This window comes from Salmo salar, chromosome ssa18 (genome assembly GCF_905237065.1).
Source record: "Salmo salar chromosome ssa18, Ssal_v3.1, whole genome shotgun sequence".
Classification (NCBI taxonomy): Eukaryota; Metazoa; Chordata; class Actinopteri; order Salmoniformes; family Salmonidae; genus Salmo; species Salmo salar.
This window is the reverse complement of record NC_059459.1, coordinates 22,556,428-22,574,951: the sequence shown is the minus strand read 5'-3', so window position 1 is coordinate 22,574,951 and position 18,524 is coordinate 22,556,428. Positions and strand designations below refer to the sequence as shown.

The 18,524-nt window shown below is 41.8% G+C and overlaps 1 protein-coding gene across 2 annotated transcripts in view; it reads right to left on the bottom strand.

The window, feature by feature from the left end:
- LOC106577051 (glutamate receptor ionotropic, delta-1) overlaps positions 1-18,524 on the bottom strand; it is a 353,761-nt gene that overhangs the window by 51,897 nt on the left and 283,340 nt on the right. For both annotated transcript variants that reach the window (XM_014154750.2, XM_014154751.2), the window contains exon 5: positions 7,476-7,529. In XM_014154750.2, coding sequence (XP_014010225.1) covers positions 7,476-7,529 — 54 coding nt within the window. The remainder of the gene's footprint in view (positions 1-7,475; positions 7,530-18,524) is intronic.

Genomic DNA, 18,524 nt, shown 5'->3' with positions numbered 1-18,524 from the left:
CCGTTCAGGGTCGTCCTTCCTGTCCTGACCTGTCAGAATGTTCCACCACCACCATAGGTTACCGCTGTGACATCACTTAGGGGTTTTAAAGAAAAGCATGGATCATTAAAGGGGCCCTCAGAGTTGTCCATTTTTGGACTTATAAATTAATGATATGTACCCATTAATTATTAAAGAATATAAATTATAAATGCCTCATGAGCTTAGTCCAAGTGTTGTACCCCATTAGAACCAAAATATTGTTTGTTTACATTTACTTTGTTTACAAATATTAGAGTAAAACAAGCTTATATTATAAATGCATCATGAGCTTAGTTCAACTGTTGTACCCCATCATAACCCACAATTTAAGCTTGTTTTACTCTAAGGTTTGTAAACAAAGTAAACGTAAACACACACTATATAGCCTCAAAAATGGTTAAAACTCTAATTTTTATATCATGGATGGTCAGTCCTTGCATCAATAGCTATGTCTATGAATTTATGAGCGGTTACATTTTTCCAGTCCCATCCCTCTGCTTTTTACCAAAACAAGTGTGAGGAAACACTTTGTTATTGTTTCCACTGCTGATCGCTGCTTTAAGCTTCACATGGCAAGGTCTTAGTATTTTAATGGGGTGGCAGGAAGTTTGGGTATGCAAGGAAAGAACATTGGTGGCTTACCCTTTGAGTTTGTTGATTCGTATGGCACCATTCTAACACAATGTGACTAACATCCACTATCGTGTTACTCTGTAATTCAATTTCAGTACAGATCAAAACCGTTATTAAAGAGCTAATACGTAGCAGAATGGATTAATGTGAGAGAGATCAGCTGTTTATGCATTCAGTGTGGACATACACTCTGAAGGGAAAAAATTCAGATTACCTAGTTAAGGTAAATTGACCTAGTCAAGACAGGAAACCCAAAATTCAACAGAGGGTAGTTTCAATGACACACATCATCTAAATACATTAATCAAATCAAGCCTGGCTGACAGCTAAATTATCCTCAATACGCCGCTCAATCATGTTATTAATCTTTCAAGATATATAAATAAAGAAATCCTGGTAATCACCATGGAGATTTAATTAGGAGTTAAGGTGCTTTTTTTTTCTTCAGCTTTAGACATCTATGCTGAGCAGCTCAGAGACTAGGGGAAGGACCGGGAGGGGAACTCTGGGATGTACTCTTACCTAGCCAAGATGATCCCTCAACCCTAGCCACACTCCTCTCTCTCTCTCTCTCTCTCTCTCTCTCTCTCTCTCTCTCTCTCTCTCTCTCTCTCTCTCTCTCTCTCTCTCTCTCTCTCTCTATTTCTCTCATCACCATATATATTGTGCAGCTCAAAAAGTAGTGGATAATTACAGTATGTGATGGAGCATACATTACTATGGTTAACTAAAGTGCTTGTCTATTTCCAACTCAATGATTTATTACAGTTTTATGTCTAACTATGTTAATGTAAAATACACATCCTTAATAAAAAAAAAAAATCCTGTCTTTTGGTAGTGGAATGTGTTTTATTGCTCTCTACTATGCCCACTGCTGTTTCACAAATAGTGTAAACATTATCCGTTTCCATCCCAACATTTGTCGGGCAGTTACCACGTACAATCAGTCATATCATCCCTGTCCTCCTTGACTCTGGCTGTCACGCTGTGTGTCTAATCCATCACACACAGACTCAGGTGTCACCTCCTCTCTTTTTTTGTGAGGAAAAACGAATCCTGTTTGACTGCGTCATCCATCCATCCAGACAGAACCACCAGAGAGTGTCAACCACCCTCCCCTGTGCCAACATCACACCCTGGTTTGGCTGATGATTTAGAGAGAAGGATGCCTTGTTACTTCCTCCCACATACATCAATCAATGATTTGTAACTGATCCTGCCCTGTGGTGAAGAAAGTGAAAGATTGTCCACATTTGGTATCAACAATTGCTGAGGAATAACGTGACAAACCATCTCTCCTACTCTGCACCATTCTTTTTATAATTCTCAAAACTTTTCAGTACATGTTCTTCTTTCTCTTTCTCTCCCTCTCTCCATCCATTCTCTACTTCAGCTCTCCTATCATTGCCTTTCTCACCAGTTAAAGACCCAGTGCACTCCAAATTCTGTTTTTCCTGTGTTTTATATCATATTGTACAACAGCTGATGAAACTAACACTGTAAATGTATAAGTGTTATTTCCTGATAGTTGCTGGTTGAAAATACAATCTACACAGGACCTTCTAATCAGCAGGTTTGCATGGGTTTCAGCTTTCCATGGTGACATCGACATGTGGTTAAATTGATTAGACCAATAACAAAGAGTTCCAAAACTCTCTGCCAATAACAGCTTGTTTTCAGTTTCCCCCTTCCTACTCAGAATACTCCCAGACAATGCTAGCTAAATTCTTGCTTGAGAAATAGTTTTTTTGCTAAAAAGACCATTTTAATTTAAATCCAATAGGGAAAGGGGGATACCTAGTCAGCTGAATAACTAAATGCATTCAACTGAAATGTGTCTTCTGCATTTAACCCAACCCCTATGAATCAGAGCAGTGCGGGGGGCTGCCTTAACCGACATCAACGTCATCAGCGCCCGGGGAACAGTGGGTTAACTGCCTTGCTCAGTGGCAGAACGACAGATATTTACCTTGTCAGCTTGGGGATTCGATCCAGCAATCTTTCGGTTTCTGGCCCAATGCTCCTACCCGCCAGGCTACCTGCCGCCCTTTACAGTAATGTACTTAATTGTTACCCAGAAGCTATTTGATTTTGATATAAAAATGGCTGCATTGGCCTTTAACACTTCATATGAACTCATTCTGAACTGACTTTCGTTAGCAGTGACAATAGATTATCATAGCTGGTTGTGGTGGCTGATGAATGAGACATGAGACATCACCGCAGCCTCCATGTCCTAGTTAGCGCTGAGGCCCAGGGGGCAGAGAACTGACAGAGACAACCTCTCCTCTCCTGATGCCAGCCTGTCTGGCTTAAATGCATCACAGGGACCAGTGGAACACAGAAGCGTAGAACACAGGGCCTGGAGATTACCTGGCTAAAATGGTTGCCTCCGCCCAGTCACAACACATAGTAATCATACTGGGGCATTATGGGGCATATATATTCATCAGGATTAGGGGAAAGATGAACAGCGCAAAGTACAGAGAGATCCTTGATGAAAACCTGCTCCAGAGTGCTCAGGACCTCAGACTGGGGCGAAAGATCACCTTCCAACAGGACAACGACCCTAAGCACACAGCCAAGACAATGCGAAGTGGACAAGTCTCTCAGTTTTTTTTATTTGTAATACATATGCAAACATTTCTAAAAAAAACAGTTTTTGCTTTGTCATTATGGGGTATTGTGTGTAGATTGATGAGGGTTTTTTTTTTAAATCCAATTTAGAATAAGGCTGTAACGTAACAAAATGTGGAAAAGGTGAAGGGGTCTGAATACTTTCGGAATGCACTGTATATAGTGACTGAGAGTTAATTAAGTTAATTAAGACTACTATAAGTAGGCTTATTAAGGGGACCATTTCAGCTCCCACTCTTCTAATTAGGTCAATCAAATCATATGGTATTTTCTTCTTAAATAGTCAATCACTGTATTTTGACAGGTTTTAAGTCAGTATTAGAGTATTCAGTATTACACCACCTCCTTTTCTCTCGACCAAGTTGAACATGTTGTGTACTCCATGTTAAAATACATTGCCAGCATCGAACAAAGCCGATTGAAAAATAGTTTGCCTTTGTCGTTCCCTCCTCAAGGTGATCACAGCGGCATCATATACACTACCGTTCAAAAGTTTGGGGTCACTTAGATATTTCCTTGTTTTTGAAAGAGAAGCACATTTTTTGTCCATTAAAATAACATAACATTGATCAGTGTAGCATTTGTTAATGTTGTAAAGGGCTGTTGTAGCTGGAAACGGCTGATTTTTTATGGAATATCTACTGTTGAAGTCGGAAGTTAACATACACTTAGATTGGAGTCATTAAAACTTGTTTTTTAAAGGCGGACAGTTTTATTGCTTCTTTAATCAGAACAACAGTTTTCAGCTATGCTAACATAATTGCAAAAGGGTTTTCTAATGATCAATTAGCCTTTTAAAATGATAAACTTGGATTAGCTAACTGTCACGTCCTGACCAGCAGAGGGAGCAATTGTATTAGTTTTGGTCAGGACGTGGCAGGGTTTTTGTGTGTTAAGTGTTGTGTTGGTGATTGGACTCCCAATTGAAGGCAGGTGTGTTGAGTTGCCTTTGATTGGGAGTCCTATATAGTAGTGTGTGTTTTTCTTTGGGGTTGTGGGTAGTTGTTTTTGCACTGCGTTTGTTAGCCTGCAAAACTGTTGCTGTTGTGTTTATTGTTTTTCCTGTGGATCCCTTACTTGAGTTTATTAAAAGTATGAGTATTCACATTCCAGCTGCGCCTTGGTCTTCTCTCCACTATGACACATGTGACAGAACTACCCACCACCAAAGGACCAAGCAGCGGAGGAATGAGGAAGAAGGATGGACGTGGGCGGAGATAAGGATGAGCGTTTCCAGGGCTATGGAAGAGTTAAGTAAACTCGAGAGGCAGCCCCAAGATTTTTTTTTTGGGGGGGGCACAAGGGCAGTTTTGCGGGGCAAGAATGGAGCCCCAGGCCAGCTCCCCGCACTAGCCCTGAGGTGCGTGTCTCCAGGCTGGCATGTCCAGTACCAGCCCCACGCATCAGGCGTCTAGTGTGTCAGCCCAGCCTTGCCAGTCAGGAGCTGCCAGAGCTTCCCGCCAGTCAGGAGGCGCCAGAGCTGCCCGCCAGTCAAGAGTCGCCAGAGCTGCCTGCCAGTCAGGAGTCGCCAGAGCTGCCTGCCAGTCAGGAGTCGCCAGAGCCGCCCGCCAGTCAGGAGTCACCAGAGCCGCCCGCCTGTCAGGAATCGCCAGAGCCGCCCGCCAGTCAGGAGCCGCCAGAGCCGCCCGCCAGTCAGGAGTCGCCAGAGCCGCCCGCCAGTCAGGAGCCGCCAGAGCCGCCCGCCAGTCAGGAGCTGCCAGAGCGGCCCGTCTGCCCGGAGATGCCAGAGTGGCCCGACTGCCCGGATCAGCCAGAGTGGCCCAACTGCCCGGGTCTGCCCGAGTGGCCCGACTGCCCGGGTCTGCCAGAGTGGCCCGACTTCCCGGGTTTCCCAGAGTGGCCCGACTGCCCGGGTCTGCCAGAGTGGCCCGACTGCCCGGGTCTACCAGAGTGGCCCGACTGCCCGGGTCTGCCAGATTGGCCCGACTGCCCGGGTCTGCCAGAGTGGGCCGACTGCCCGGGTCTGCCAGAGTGGCTCATCTGCCCGGATCTGCCAGGGTGCCCCGCCTGTCCTCCGGTCCAGCCCGAGTGGCCCGCCTGTCCTCCGGCCCAGCCCGAGTGGCCCGCCTGTCCTCCGGCCCAGCCCGAGTGGCCCGCCGGTCCTCCGGCCCAGCCCGAGTGGCCCGCCTGTCCTCCGGCCCAGCCCGAGTGGTCCATCTGCCAGGGTCAGCCCGAGTGGCCCGTCTGCCCGGCGCAGCTATCGGCGCCACCAAAGTGGACGACGCCGAAGGTGGAGCGAGGTTTACGTCCCGCACCTGAGCCACCTCCAGGATAGGTGGGTTGGGGGAGGGAGGGTGTAGCACAGTGTAGCACATCCACCCTCCCTTCCCTCCCTTATTGTTTAGGGATTATTGTTTATGGGTTTTGTTGTGGTATTGGGGATATTTTTTTTGTGTGTTTTCTTTTGTAAGGTGCATTCCGGGGTCTGCACCTTGGGGGGGGGTGTACTGTCACGTCCTTTGAAGGCAGGTGTGTTGAGTTGCCTATGATTGGGAGTCCTATATAGTAGTGTGTGTTTTTCTTTGGGGTTGTGGGTAGTTGTTTTTGCACTGCGTTTGTTAGCCTGCAAAACTGTTGCTGTCGTGTTTATTGTTTTTCTTGTGGATGCCTTACTTGAGTTTATTAAAAGTATGAGTATTCACATTCCCGCTGTGCCTTGGTCTTCTCTCCACTACGACACATGTGACACTAACACAACCTGCCATTGGAACACAGGAGTGATGGTTGCTGATAATGGTCCTCTGTATGCCTATGTAGATATTCCATAACAAATCTGCCGTTTCCAGCTACAATAGTCATTTACAACATTAACAATGTCTACACTGATCAATTTGATGTTATTTCAATGGACAAAAAAATGTTTTTTCTTTAATAAAACAAGGACATTTCTAAGTGACCCCAAACTTTTGAACGGTAGTGTACGCTTGACTTTCATCGAGAAAGAAAGAGGGGATGTCATTTCAAAGTACTCAGGCACAGCCCGTCCTATTCATTAATATAGTGAGGAGTGATAACTCAAAAACATGCCACATCGTGTCAATCATTAAGGAAGTGATGGAGAAATTAACATGCAATTAGCTCATACATTCTGCAGTCTGATGCTATTAAAGCTAATGCCTTTGTGGTGACACTCTATCATAATTGTCTGAAAGCAAAAAGGAATGTGTTTGCGTGCCACAAAATAAATAACAGATACATTTTTTATATTTTACCACTTCCTCTAACAGGAGTTGTGTGCAGCCTAAACAGGAAGATACTATGAGGTACATTAATAAATCACATTCACAAGATGAATGCAAGATCAATACATGCATCATGATTAGGATATTGGAGCAGAGTTGCGTGATAAGGACTTGTCATTCGTATGATGATGAAGATCAGCCGGTTTGTGCACCTTGTCAATGTTTATAACAAAGGAGGCTGCTGAGGGGAGGACGGCTCATAATAATGGCTGGAACGGAGCGAATGGAATGGTATCAAACACCTCCAGCCATTACAACGAGCCCCTCCTCTCCAATCAAGGTGCCACCAACCTCCTGTGGTACTGTTTTCTAACGCATTCATCTCCATATGGTCCTAGTGTGTGTGTGTGTGTGTGTGTGTGTGTGTGTGTGTGTGTGTGTGTGTATGAGTGGGTGAGTTCACTGTGGTTTCGTGGTTAGGTCAATTTTACAGTGTACTCTGGAAGTACATAAATGCTAATAAAAAAGACATCCAGGTATGGTAGGAACATGCTTTTTCCCATTAGCATTGGGACATCAGATGGATTACGGTCCTTATCACCAAATCAGCCTGAATCAATGTAAATGTACCCAGCTGCTCTCAGGCAGGATAGAGAGCACAGTGTTTAGTAGTCACAAAGTGCTTGGCATTTAGAGATGTTCGAGTCCATTTGGAAGACCATTTAGGCCAATCTCATATCAACAAATAACATGTAAAAACCGACTTTGGCTTCCAAAGTGCTGTGAATACGCAATAAACAAGAATGATTGGGTCAATATTGTATAAACGCCCTCAGAAAGACAGAAGAGAAGTGGCATGTTGTGAGAGCTTTAATACTGTTTATGAGTCTAAATATGGAAGAGAACAGAGTGAGAGCATTATTGATTTTCATCCATATGAAATGTATAAATATAGTAATGCTGTACGGGTTTTGGTCTCACCTCATTGGCATAAACCCAGTGGCTGTCCTTTGATGCCAGGTTGGTTTCCACAGCCTGTATACAGAGAGAAGAGTGGGGGACATTAATATTTTCTGTGTTTCACAAAATATTATTATAACAACATAAGAGTAGTGAGTCCGAACTCAAGTACATATGCTCAAATGGTTCACCATGGTTACTCATTCCCCATTACTTAGGCTCTTCACAATATCCTGTATGTGCACTCATAATGTGAGTGCTCCGTCGTAATGGCTCTATCACATATCACATGACTATTTACGCATGACATCTGTCATGGTTACCATCTCTACGCTTGTCCTCTTCTGTAAATTGCTGTCATTAGCTTCCAAATGATCCCCTTTGCTATACTGCAACTAAGATTGATAGCCCCATATCATCCTTACATATAACTGCAAAGCTTTCATCATTTTACCTAACAACAGTGTGCTCATCAATAACAGCCCCCACCACAGCCCGAAAGCTGCCGATCGATCTTCTAACCTTGCAAGAGTCATAATTTGATTTTAATGTCCCTCATTTCCAGCTTGGTCTCTGTGAATATTGCAGAGACACCTGAACACAAGAGTAAAATTTACCTACACGATTGAAGTGGTCTGTTTCTTACTCACTCTGAAATTAACGGGCCATATGCCATCCAAACACACTTGCATTCAAACAGATCGCCCGTCGCTATCAACAGAGACACAAGAAATATAGCAAACAGCTGCTGGAGTTAGTGACTCTCTACAGATTTATTCAGCAATGTACAAACAATGAACATTGTGTCATTGGATCATATCCTGGGTCTGAGAGCTGGAGCCAAATGATCTCCCACCCAGATGTAGGCAATAGGGTCTTGGTACAGGCAGGCAGATTATCACATAGGTTATCATATTTTGATCTACACAGCACAATGCTACTCACCAGACAGTTGAAGTGATTTCACAATGCTAGAATGTTGCAGAAGTAAAAACATAAATTATAGTGAAGCAGTCCTTACCATAGAAAAAAATCAACAAACCCCTTTGTGCATTTGAGTAATCCATTTAGGCACATACAATACATACTGTTTGGTGCGTATGAAAGGCTGGCAGCAAAAGCCTTGGTCTGGTCCCCAAGGATAACGTTGATGTTAGAACGAGCAGACAGTTCTTTGTACTTTTCTTATGAAAACTGTCACATTCTATAATGTAAATAACAAAGTCAAGAGGGCTATGTTAGTGCGCCAGCTGGGTAAAGGTTATGATTGGGGCAAACGGTCCTCCTAGTTTAGCCTCAGTTCAGCTCCAACAATAGCAACAGTATGGTAAACAACGTCGACCTAAGTCGCACCAGGAATTTGAGGTCATCAAGTTAAAAGGTTATGAGGTTCATGGACTTTTTGGGGGACAAATTATTTGTGTGGGATTGACAGCTGTTTGTCTACAGAACTTCAACTAGGACTCAAACATCATTATGTGGTTTGTCCTTTATACTGTCAGTTTGATTAGGTTCACACATTATCACACTATGGCAACGACATGAACTTGTGACCTATAGATCACATTTCAGCAACACATCTTGTCGAGAATTCAGTTGTGTTTTACATTTTTCCATCCACTTGAGGAAATTTTTCTAAATTAAGCTTTGTAGAGAAATACGGTTTTGGCATAAAATGCATACTCAGGAGAAGCAACATCAGAGAATGATTATATGCTATAATGTTAATGTAACTGAGTTTCACAGTTATATCTAGTGACATAAGTGAGGGCCCTGAGGCTTGTCTTTACACCTACTCAACACAACGAAGAACATAATATAGAACTCCATGATTTAAAAAGGGAATTACTGTTCGGCGGATTTGAGCATTTGAGGATATAAGATCTCAGCAAAGCAAATATTTCTTGTTGGATATGTTCAGAGTTCGATGGTAACTCCCATATGCCCATTGGGCTATTCTGTATCTATTTGACCTCCTTATGGAATAATGCACTGAGATTAATTCCCAAAGATTGGTGAGTGAAGCTACAACATTATATCTGAAGCATCTTGACATTGAATATAATGGTATGGAATCCTCACTTGTGTCCATATTCACTATGCAATGGCTGCCCAATTCTGACCTTTTCCACTAATTGGTCTATTGACCAATGAGATCTAATTGGGCAAAAGATCAGAACTTGGCTGCCTATGTAAATGCAGCCAATGTACTGTACATTCTAAATGTCTCTGCGTCTTGTGGATCCCTTGTTTGAGTATTAAAACAAAAACCTGCAAGATTGTTTGTCTAATCTGTAAACACAGCCAGAATCAGGCTGTCTCTGTTTTGCTTTTTGGTCAATAAGTGCAACGAGTAATTATGCCTACAAATGAAAATGGATCACTGCATCCCATGGTTGAGAGGAGACCTGATTAAACGAAAGCGAAAGGGCACAACTCTGCTGCATACTTTCCATTTAGTGTCAGAGCAGATGCATTTCAGCAGCAACATGTGTTGTTCTCAGAGCTTATTAAACTACATGCCAAGAGCAGGGAAAATTCTTATTTTTCTTTGTTTCACACATAGAGACAAGCACAGTTTCCCTTCATTATTGGCAATTAGCAAAACAAATGGTCTAAGTGGCAATAATTGTGGAAATAACATGTTTTGCTTTCCCATATGCTGTCAATCAAACTGTTTAAAGTTTCTTATTAGGTCAAATTAGGATCTGTTGTGAATCCTTTTTTTTGTATGAATACACAGTCTAGACAAACAGCAGTTTATAAAGTTTAACACGTTTACTTCTTTATTTATTTGTTATCTGTCACATTACAGTACAGTAGGCTTAATGTTGGAAGTATAATAATTATAATATATGATGATAGTATAATAATGATCTTAATGAATGGATTTACTGAAGGACCTTTATAAATCTAGCCAGGGAGGTTATTGTTATATTCCTAGAATATTCTTGGAATAAAGGGTTATGGTCTCCACCTTGAGCTAAGAGGTATTCCACCTCATTTGGAGCATTCAACAGGCAAAAAATCCATCTTACTCTGACAACATGTTATAATGAACTTTTTGTAAGTACTGTTGGTAAAAACAAAAATACACATATCAAAACATTAGGATGCTAGGCTTGGTATAAAATAAATGGGGCTTCTATGCCACGTGAACTGTGTTAGTGTTACTCCTATCATATTAACGTAGAGTATGTGTAAGAACTGTTTTGTAATGATGTGCTGTAACATGGCACAACGATTATTACTAGTAATTGGAACATAGGTCGTTGGTATTGCTATATAGTAATGAGAGGATCTCTCTATGGAATGAAGCCATTCAGTGATCCCAAGGGTTCAGGAGAACTTTAGATCAGACACTCGTTTGAAAGTATAGACCAGGATGAGTTGTCAAAAGCTCACTGTTTAATTCTGTGCCAGTCTTACAAAGGCACCCAAGCCGTAATGAGGCCCTTCATGAAATACTCACAATGGTCGGGACCCTGGCCTTATCTCCTATAGTCCTCTGTTGCTGTGGAAACGAGCTCAGACCTGAGCCTACTCATCTCCATTAGTATAGTGATAAACATCTATGTAACTTAGTGCATGGCTATTCAACTATTTCATTACAGGGGACAGACATTTGGGATTGATTACTCTTCCTAAGACTGGTATAAAAAACAATGCACAAACACAATTATAATCTTATAAAGCACTTTTATGAAAATGACATTTGATTTGAAGTGCTTTAAAGTTGAGCTGACAGTCGTTTTGCACTGTTTCGCTATGGTTTCAGTCATTAATCCCAGCAAGAGGGCAATATTGGGGGACACACTACAACACGGTCCTAGAAAACTCTGGATGGATGTCTTCTGACTTAGAAAACGGTCGGGAAATCAATAAAATAATAATGTAAACATACACACAGTTGAAGTCAGAAGTTTACATACACTTAGATTGGAGTCACTAAAACTTGTTTTTCAACCACTCCACAAATTTCTTGTTAACAAACTATAGTTTTGGCAAGTCGGTTAGGACATCTACTTTGTGCAAGACACAAGTCCTTTTTCGAACAATTGTTTACAGACAGGTTATTTCACTTATAATTCACTGTATCACAATTCCAGTGGATCAGAAGTTTACATACACTAAGTTGACTGTGCCTTTAAACAGCATGGAACATTCCAGAAAATGGTGTCATGGTTTTAGAAGCTTCTGATAGGCTAATTGACATCATTTGAGTCAATTGGAGCTGTACCTGTGGATGTATTTCAAAGCCTACCTTAAAACTCAGTGCCTCTTTGCTTGACATCATGGGAAAATCTAAAGAAATCAGCCAAGACCTCAGAAAAAAATTGTAGACCTACACAAGTCTGGTTCATCCTTGGGAGTAATTTCCAAATGCCTGTAGGTACCACGTTCATCTGTACAAACAATAGTATGCAAGTATAAACACCATGGTACCACGCAGCCGCCATACTGCTCAGGAAGGAGACGCGTTCTGTCTCCTAGAGATGAACGTACTTTGGTGCGAAAAATGCAAATCAATCCCAGAACAACAGCAAAGGACCTTGTGAAGATGCTGGAGGAAACAGGTACAAAAGTATCTACGTATATCCACAGTAAAACGAGTCCTATATCGACATAACCTGAAATGCCGCTCAGCAAGGAAGAAGCCACTGCTCCAAAACCGCCATAAAAAAGCTATAGTACTTTTGGAGAAATGTCCTCTGGTTTGATGAATCAAAAATAGAACTGTTTGGCCATAATGACCATCATTATGGCCATTCTGTTCTATATCTATTCATTTCATTCTTTCCTGTCTTACACCTTTTCTTTTTAACATAAGAAACACACACAAGGGCTTCTCTTCTAATTGCACTTTTAGATTGGGAGCAGAAATGTTTGGCACAGAAGAAGAAGTCAGGGCAACCCGCTGGCAGTGATGAAGATTTGCGTTTGATATGGAGTAACGAGTGTTCGTTTTTTATGGCATTCATGTGAGAGAAGCTGGACTAACGTGTATGTTGACCCAAACATTGTTAAAAGAATGTGTGTAGATCATTGACAAAAAATGACAATGAAATCAATTTAAACCCACTTTGTAACACAACAAAATGTGGAAAAAATCAAGGGGTGTGAATACTTTCTGAAGGCACTTGTCGTGTCTTTGGGCACCATTAACTGAAGACATGTTTATCAAAATAACTCCCTGTAATTATTATCACGCGATTAAACTGATTAATCGTTTAATTGTAATTAACTAGGAGATCGGGGCACCAAGGAAAATATTCAGATTACAAAGTTATAATTTTCCTAATATAACTTTCCTATATTATAACATTGTATATTATATTAGATTATAGTATAGGCCGATTATCTTCTGGTTTAAATGGTGTATTTTACCTCGCGTCCAGTCTCATTCCAAACGTCGTAAATTGTTGTATCTGCACGAACCCGGCCTTTACTAAGAGTCATCCATACATCAATTGTCTTAAAATAATTTATTTACTAAACTAAGTAATTCACAGAAAGCATACAAACAATTGGTTATCGTTACAAAGAATTGGAAGAGTAATGTGCCCTAGTGGGCTAAACAGGCATGGCGGCCTGTTAAACAAACAAGGGAGTTGGGGGCAGCGGAGAAGACACACAGAGTTGATAAATATTATCAATTTATATGCTAATCCTTTGCACATGAACGCTCACTCATTCGGAAACAATTGCAATCAATATATATATATACGCTCAGTGTGTCGTCGATCTTTGTTGGAAAGGTCGTTCTGTTGGAGAGTTCTCTCTCTCTCTCTTTGTTAGAAAGGGTCTTTCAAAGCGACATTCATTAATGTCATTATAGATGTTTCGTCGGTCTTCGCTTTCGATGATATCGAGTACTTAGCAGCAGACTAATAATTAATATCAAAGACTTGTTCTTATTCTGTCGGTATCGATAGTCTAAAAGTTAACCACGTGGTGTAGTTAACTTTCAGTAGAGGAATTGGATGGTCAAACCTATTGGCCAACTCGTAATGGAGTGGAGGCCTGGTCTGATGAAAGAAAAACAGGGTGGGGGTTTTATACGTGAACATAGATCAGGCTTGTCACATGACGCCTGGTCCTGTCTGTGTCCCTGGGGGGCGTGCCGATGACTGATTTAAGCTTTGAACAGAGATACATTCTATCACATTAACATCAGTACATAGCATCTCAACGTATTCCAAATAGCTTTATCCTTATTAATACATTTTATACAACCATTTAGATGCAAGTCCCATAGCTGAGGCTATTATATAAACAGTATTATGGTAATATGGCTATATTGTCTATTCTGAGTATCACAAAATTGTACCAAGCGGACCAGTTCGTAGCTGGATTCTTCACCGATCTTTTATACCTTCTCCAGAACATAAATGTCGTTCGGTTCCCCAATTCTGTGAGTTGGAAGAATTTCCTTTGTCTCTCTATGAAACCCCTCTGTGTCTCAACTGGGCCAGGCGGCAGGACATTCTCCTTTAGAATTTTACGACCCCTTCACACAGGGCCTGGGTGGGGGGGGAGGTAGGTTGGGGGATGGTGCAAGGGGGAGGGGGTCAACTGTCCTCCCTGTACTCAAAGAGGGCAACGTCATGACACACTGTATGTGATATCTTACTTGTGGCGACAACCCACGTCCTTCCCTGTCAGTATTCCAAACCACCCAGGCCTCCCATGAAGAGTGTGCACATGTGACATTAAACAGAATCACTGCTCCCATCTGTCATTGCATTCAGGCATTCTTCCCCTCAGCTTGTAGCTAGTGACGCTACACCTGAGCTGAATCCCTAATGCTCTGCTCTCAATGCAGTAACAAGAGACCTGTCTGTTGGCAGGTCAGCCTCAAAATGAAAACCAAAGCCCCTCTCATGATAAACAACAGGAGCAGTGGAAACAAAAAGGACGATAATACAATAACAAATGTTCCGTCAATGAAACACAATAGTGATCAATCATGGTGGCGAAACAGAAGCCCTGTTCTCCTCTGATACACACACAGTCAGAAAACTGCATCTCAAACACTGAGCCGACAAGTCACTGAGGCTTGCCCCCCTGATTGCTGCGTGTTTGTGGGTAGATTGGATACCGATGTGACTGTTCATGCATGCCACAACAAAAGCCTTTACCATGTGTGCCTTCTATCCATCCAAGCACATTATTAAGGATCATTTCTGCATAAGAGAGAAGAGAAAGGCTGTATATAAAACACAGAGCAGTCCTTAAACATCATTCTACAATGGGTCGGTCAAAACAAGACGCGTTCTAAGCTATACTAAAAAACCTGTTTAGCACAGGTAAGCTTATGACGCAAAAATGGGAATCTTGTTTTCTGTTCCATCTGAGAAATCCCTGGTCATCCACTTTCCCAACAGCCCAGCCAGCCAATTCATTAACTCGATCTCCACTGTAAAAGGCATCTAGACATTACTTCCCCTTGCTTCTAGCCTAACATTTGGTTTGCAACAATGGGGGGTTGTACAAACGTTGCTGTCTGTCTCTTGACATTTGCAACATAGTTTCAATATTGAAATTCAATCTTCTCGTACCTATGACCGCAGTCGTTTAGCACCCCTTCTTTTGTACAATTCTTTATTTAATGGTGTGAAACGTGTGCTGCTGTGACTTCAATGCCAAGTCGAACTTGCTGATGTGTAGCAACAAGAACATACGTTGCATTTTAACAAAGTGTCTTAGACTTACCTCCAAGATAACATGTAAAGTGTCTTAGACATACCTCAAAGATAACATGTAAAGTGTCTTAGACTTACCTCCAAGATAACCTGTAAAGTGTCTTAGACATACCTCAAAGATAACATGTAAAGTGTCAGACTTACCTCCAAGATAAGATGTAAAGTGTCAGACTTACCTCCAAGATAACATGTAAAGTGTCTTAGACTCACCTCAAAGATAAACATGTAAAGTGTCTTAGACATACCTCCAAGATAACATGTAAAGTGTCTTAGACATACCTCCAAGATAACATGTAAAGTGTCTTAGACTCACCTCAAAGATAAACATGTAAAGTGTCTTGGCACAGTAGGAAGATAGACATGACATAACACATCAACAAGGTGCCTTTTCGTACAGCTGGAACATAAACTTTGCATTGCACCGGCAAGGGGTTTATGTTGTGAATCTATGATGCTACCTCAATTGAATTTTTATTGCATAATTGATGGGTTAACACATTAATAGTACAATACCTTGTGTTCATCTGTAATTAGTTTGAAAGGACATAATGCTACACATAGGGAAGGTAGTTACAAGTGTTACTCAATTACCCAATAAATATGATGCTGATATCATATATAGTGATTCCATACTGTACATACCTACATGTAAAGCCTCATCTTCATGACCAATGAAATGGTCGTTCAGAAAGCCTCAAACAAACACACTGACTTTGCTCAGTCATTCACGATTCACAAGAAAAAGTAATCATGAGCTTTTACTGCCACAAAGCAACAACAGCAGCAGCAGCAGCATAGACAACAGAAAAACAACAGGCTAAAACTAAATGTTCTACCATCAGTATACAGAACTGATGGAGTGCTTTCAGGTGAGTTGATCCTTGTAATTGTTTCCCAGGCACTCTCCCTATTTAAAAAGCCATTACTCTGGAATAACGGATCAGAGGTACAAAGACATCTTCTCACTTTGAAACTGCCGAGGGGGGGGGCTAATACACATAAAAAGCCTCTTATAAAAGCTTATGGCAGATAAACAGTAATCGAAAGGTTTTATAAGGATGTTACGCTATCTAATTGATACAACTAATAACAGTATTCAGTGAAGAATGGCATGGGATAGATTCCCAATCGACAAAGAGCTTGCTCTGCAGAAAGTTGAACGACACTGGCATAGCTAATGAAAGTTGACTAATACCAATTTAGAGTCTCACTCCATTCCTACATTTAATCAGCACAAAAACGTGCCTACTTGCCTCGTGGTTGTGTCGGTGAAGATACAAAAGCGGCAACATTTGGGAGTTTTTCCATTGCAGTGATGTGGGGGATTCAAAGCCCCCCGCGCTGCTGTGTCATTGTAAAAAACTCGTGGCTGTCGAAGCCTTTCAATCCCATCATGCACTGGGGGCCAATTCTCACATTGCCTCTGAGGAGACAACACTACCCACCAGGTAGGCACAGGTAGTCTTCTAATCTTTGCCGCAGGCTACCGGCTCACACACTCACACTCTCTCACTAGTGAGACTGCCAAGAAGTCAATGCACCACATAGAGCTGTCAGGAGAGGGAGAGGAAAAACAAAGCAGCTGAAGCACAGAGGGAAAAGGGAAGGTGCTATTAAATTGTGACAGCCTTGTCAGGATGTGATGAGTAGAACAGCGTCAGACAGACTCCTAAGGCTCAGACGACTCCTGGCGTCCCCACCACCTCTTTTTCTCTGTACTTTTCAACACTTCCTTTGAACCACCTGTGTATGAACCATCTATAGTGTCTTCCATCACACCTATAAAGACAGTGCTAAGTGCAGTTAGAACAGAGCACTGAATAACTCTACTTCAAAATAGCAATTATAGTCAGCAATAACACAAACAAGGCCATTTCGGTGGAAAAAAAACACAATATTGGTTGAACGAAATGAACATTAAGATGCAGGTACTAAAGAGTAGTGTCCATTATGTTTGATGAACAGGTAGACTGAGAACATGATGTTCTGCTTCGCTCTCTTAAAATGTCCCCAAGATTAAATTAAACTATCATATACTATAGATCAACACAGCGTGGCCTTCAGGCCTAGTTGTTCTGCTCCCCCCACCGTCCATATGGATGGTGGGCTTTGTTACATATGGATGAGTGGGTTTAACAAGTACAGAGGAAATGATGTAGCAGGGTAGGGGACCAAAGATCAACATTAAGCTGATATTAATTACATACAATTGTATTGGGCGAGATGCACGGATAGTGTGAACAGCATAAGTTGTGGGTGTTGGAGGAGAGTGGGAGTGTGAAAACTAGAGATCTTCCCACTGGTAATATGAAACCGAGCTGACAGTTGGCCAAGCAGGGAGTCTTGGGAGAGAAGAGCCAAGGTGATAGCACATTGCCAGCAACATGCCAAACCAAGTCCACAGATAACACCCTTAGATATGGCTGATATCTAAGTGTTTTTGTTTTAATTTCTCCTTTGGAATGGAAAATTATAGGATAAAATGTATGTTTTTAATGTATTCAGGTGTTTTCAGGTGACTTGCCAAAAGCATGTCAGTCAGACAGTAGACTGGAGAAGATCTTTCAAATACACCTTAAAGGGGCTTCATCCATTTTTTTTTTTACTTCTGAATTAATGAAACGTACCCATTGATTGTTGAAGAGCTTAGACCTCATGAGCTTAGATCAGCTGACGCAATCCATCAGAACACAAAATATACGCTTGTTTCACTCTGTTTGTAAACAAAGTCAATGTAAACAAACACTACATAGCCTCAAAACATGGTTAAAACTACAATTTTGATATCAAGGATGGTCAGTCCTTGCATCCATAGCTGTCTATGAATTTGAGAGTGGTTACATTTCTCCAGCCCTACACTCTTAGAAAAAATGGTTGCAAAAGTGTAACGCCCAACCCAGGAGATGAGAAGCAGGTACAGGGAGTAAACCATTTAATATAGACGGACCTGCAACGAGACAGGAACAGCATCTGTACATAAACAAGACACAAAAAACAATGCTACTACTGGGAGCAACAGAGGACCAGATATATATGCAGGGATAATCAACAAAGTGAGGGAGTCCAGGTGAGTCCAATGAGCGCAGCTGCGCGTAATGATGGTAACAGGTGCGTATGATGACGGGTAGCCTGGCACCCTCTAGCGCCAGTGAGGTGGAGCGGGAGCGGGAGCAGGCGAGACAAAAAGGGTTCTTGTCCCCATAGGAGAACCCTTTTTGGTTGCAGGTAGAATCTTCTGTGGAAAGGGTTCTACATAGAACCCAAAAAGGTTTTCCTGCTTGGTTATAGCCTTGTCGCGTTTGTGCCAGCTTGTTATTCTTCTTGTCCTGAGGTGGAATGTTTACAACAGTAACAATAACAGCTG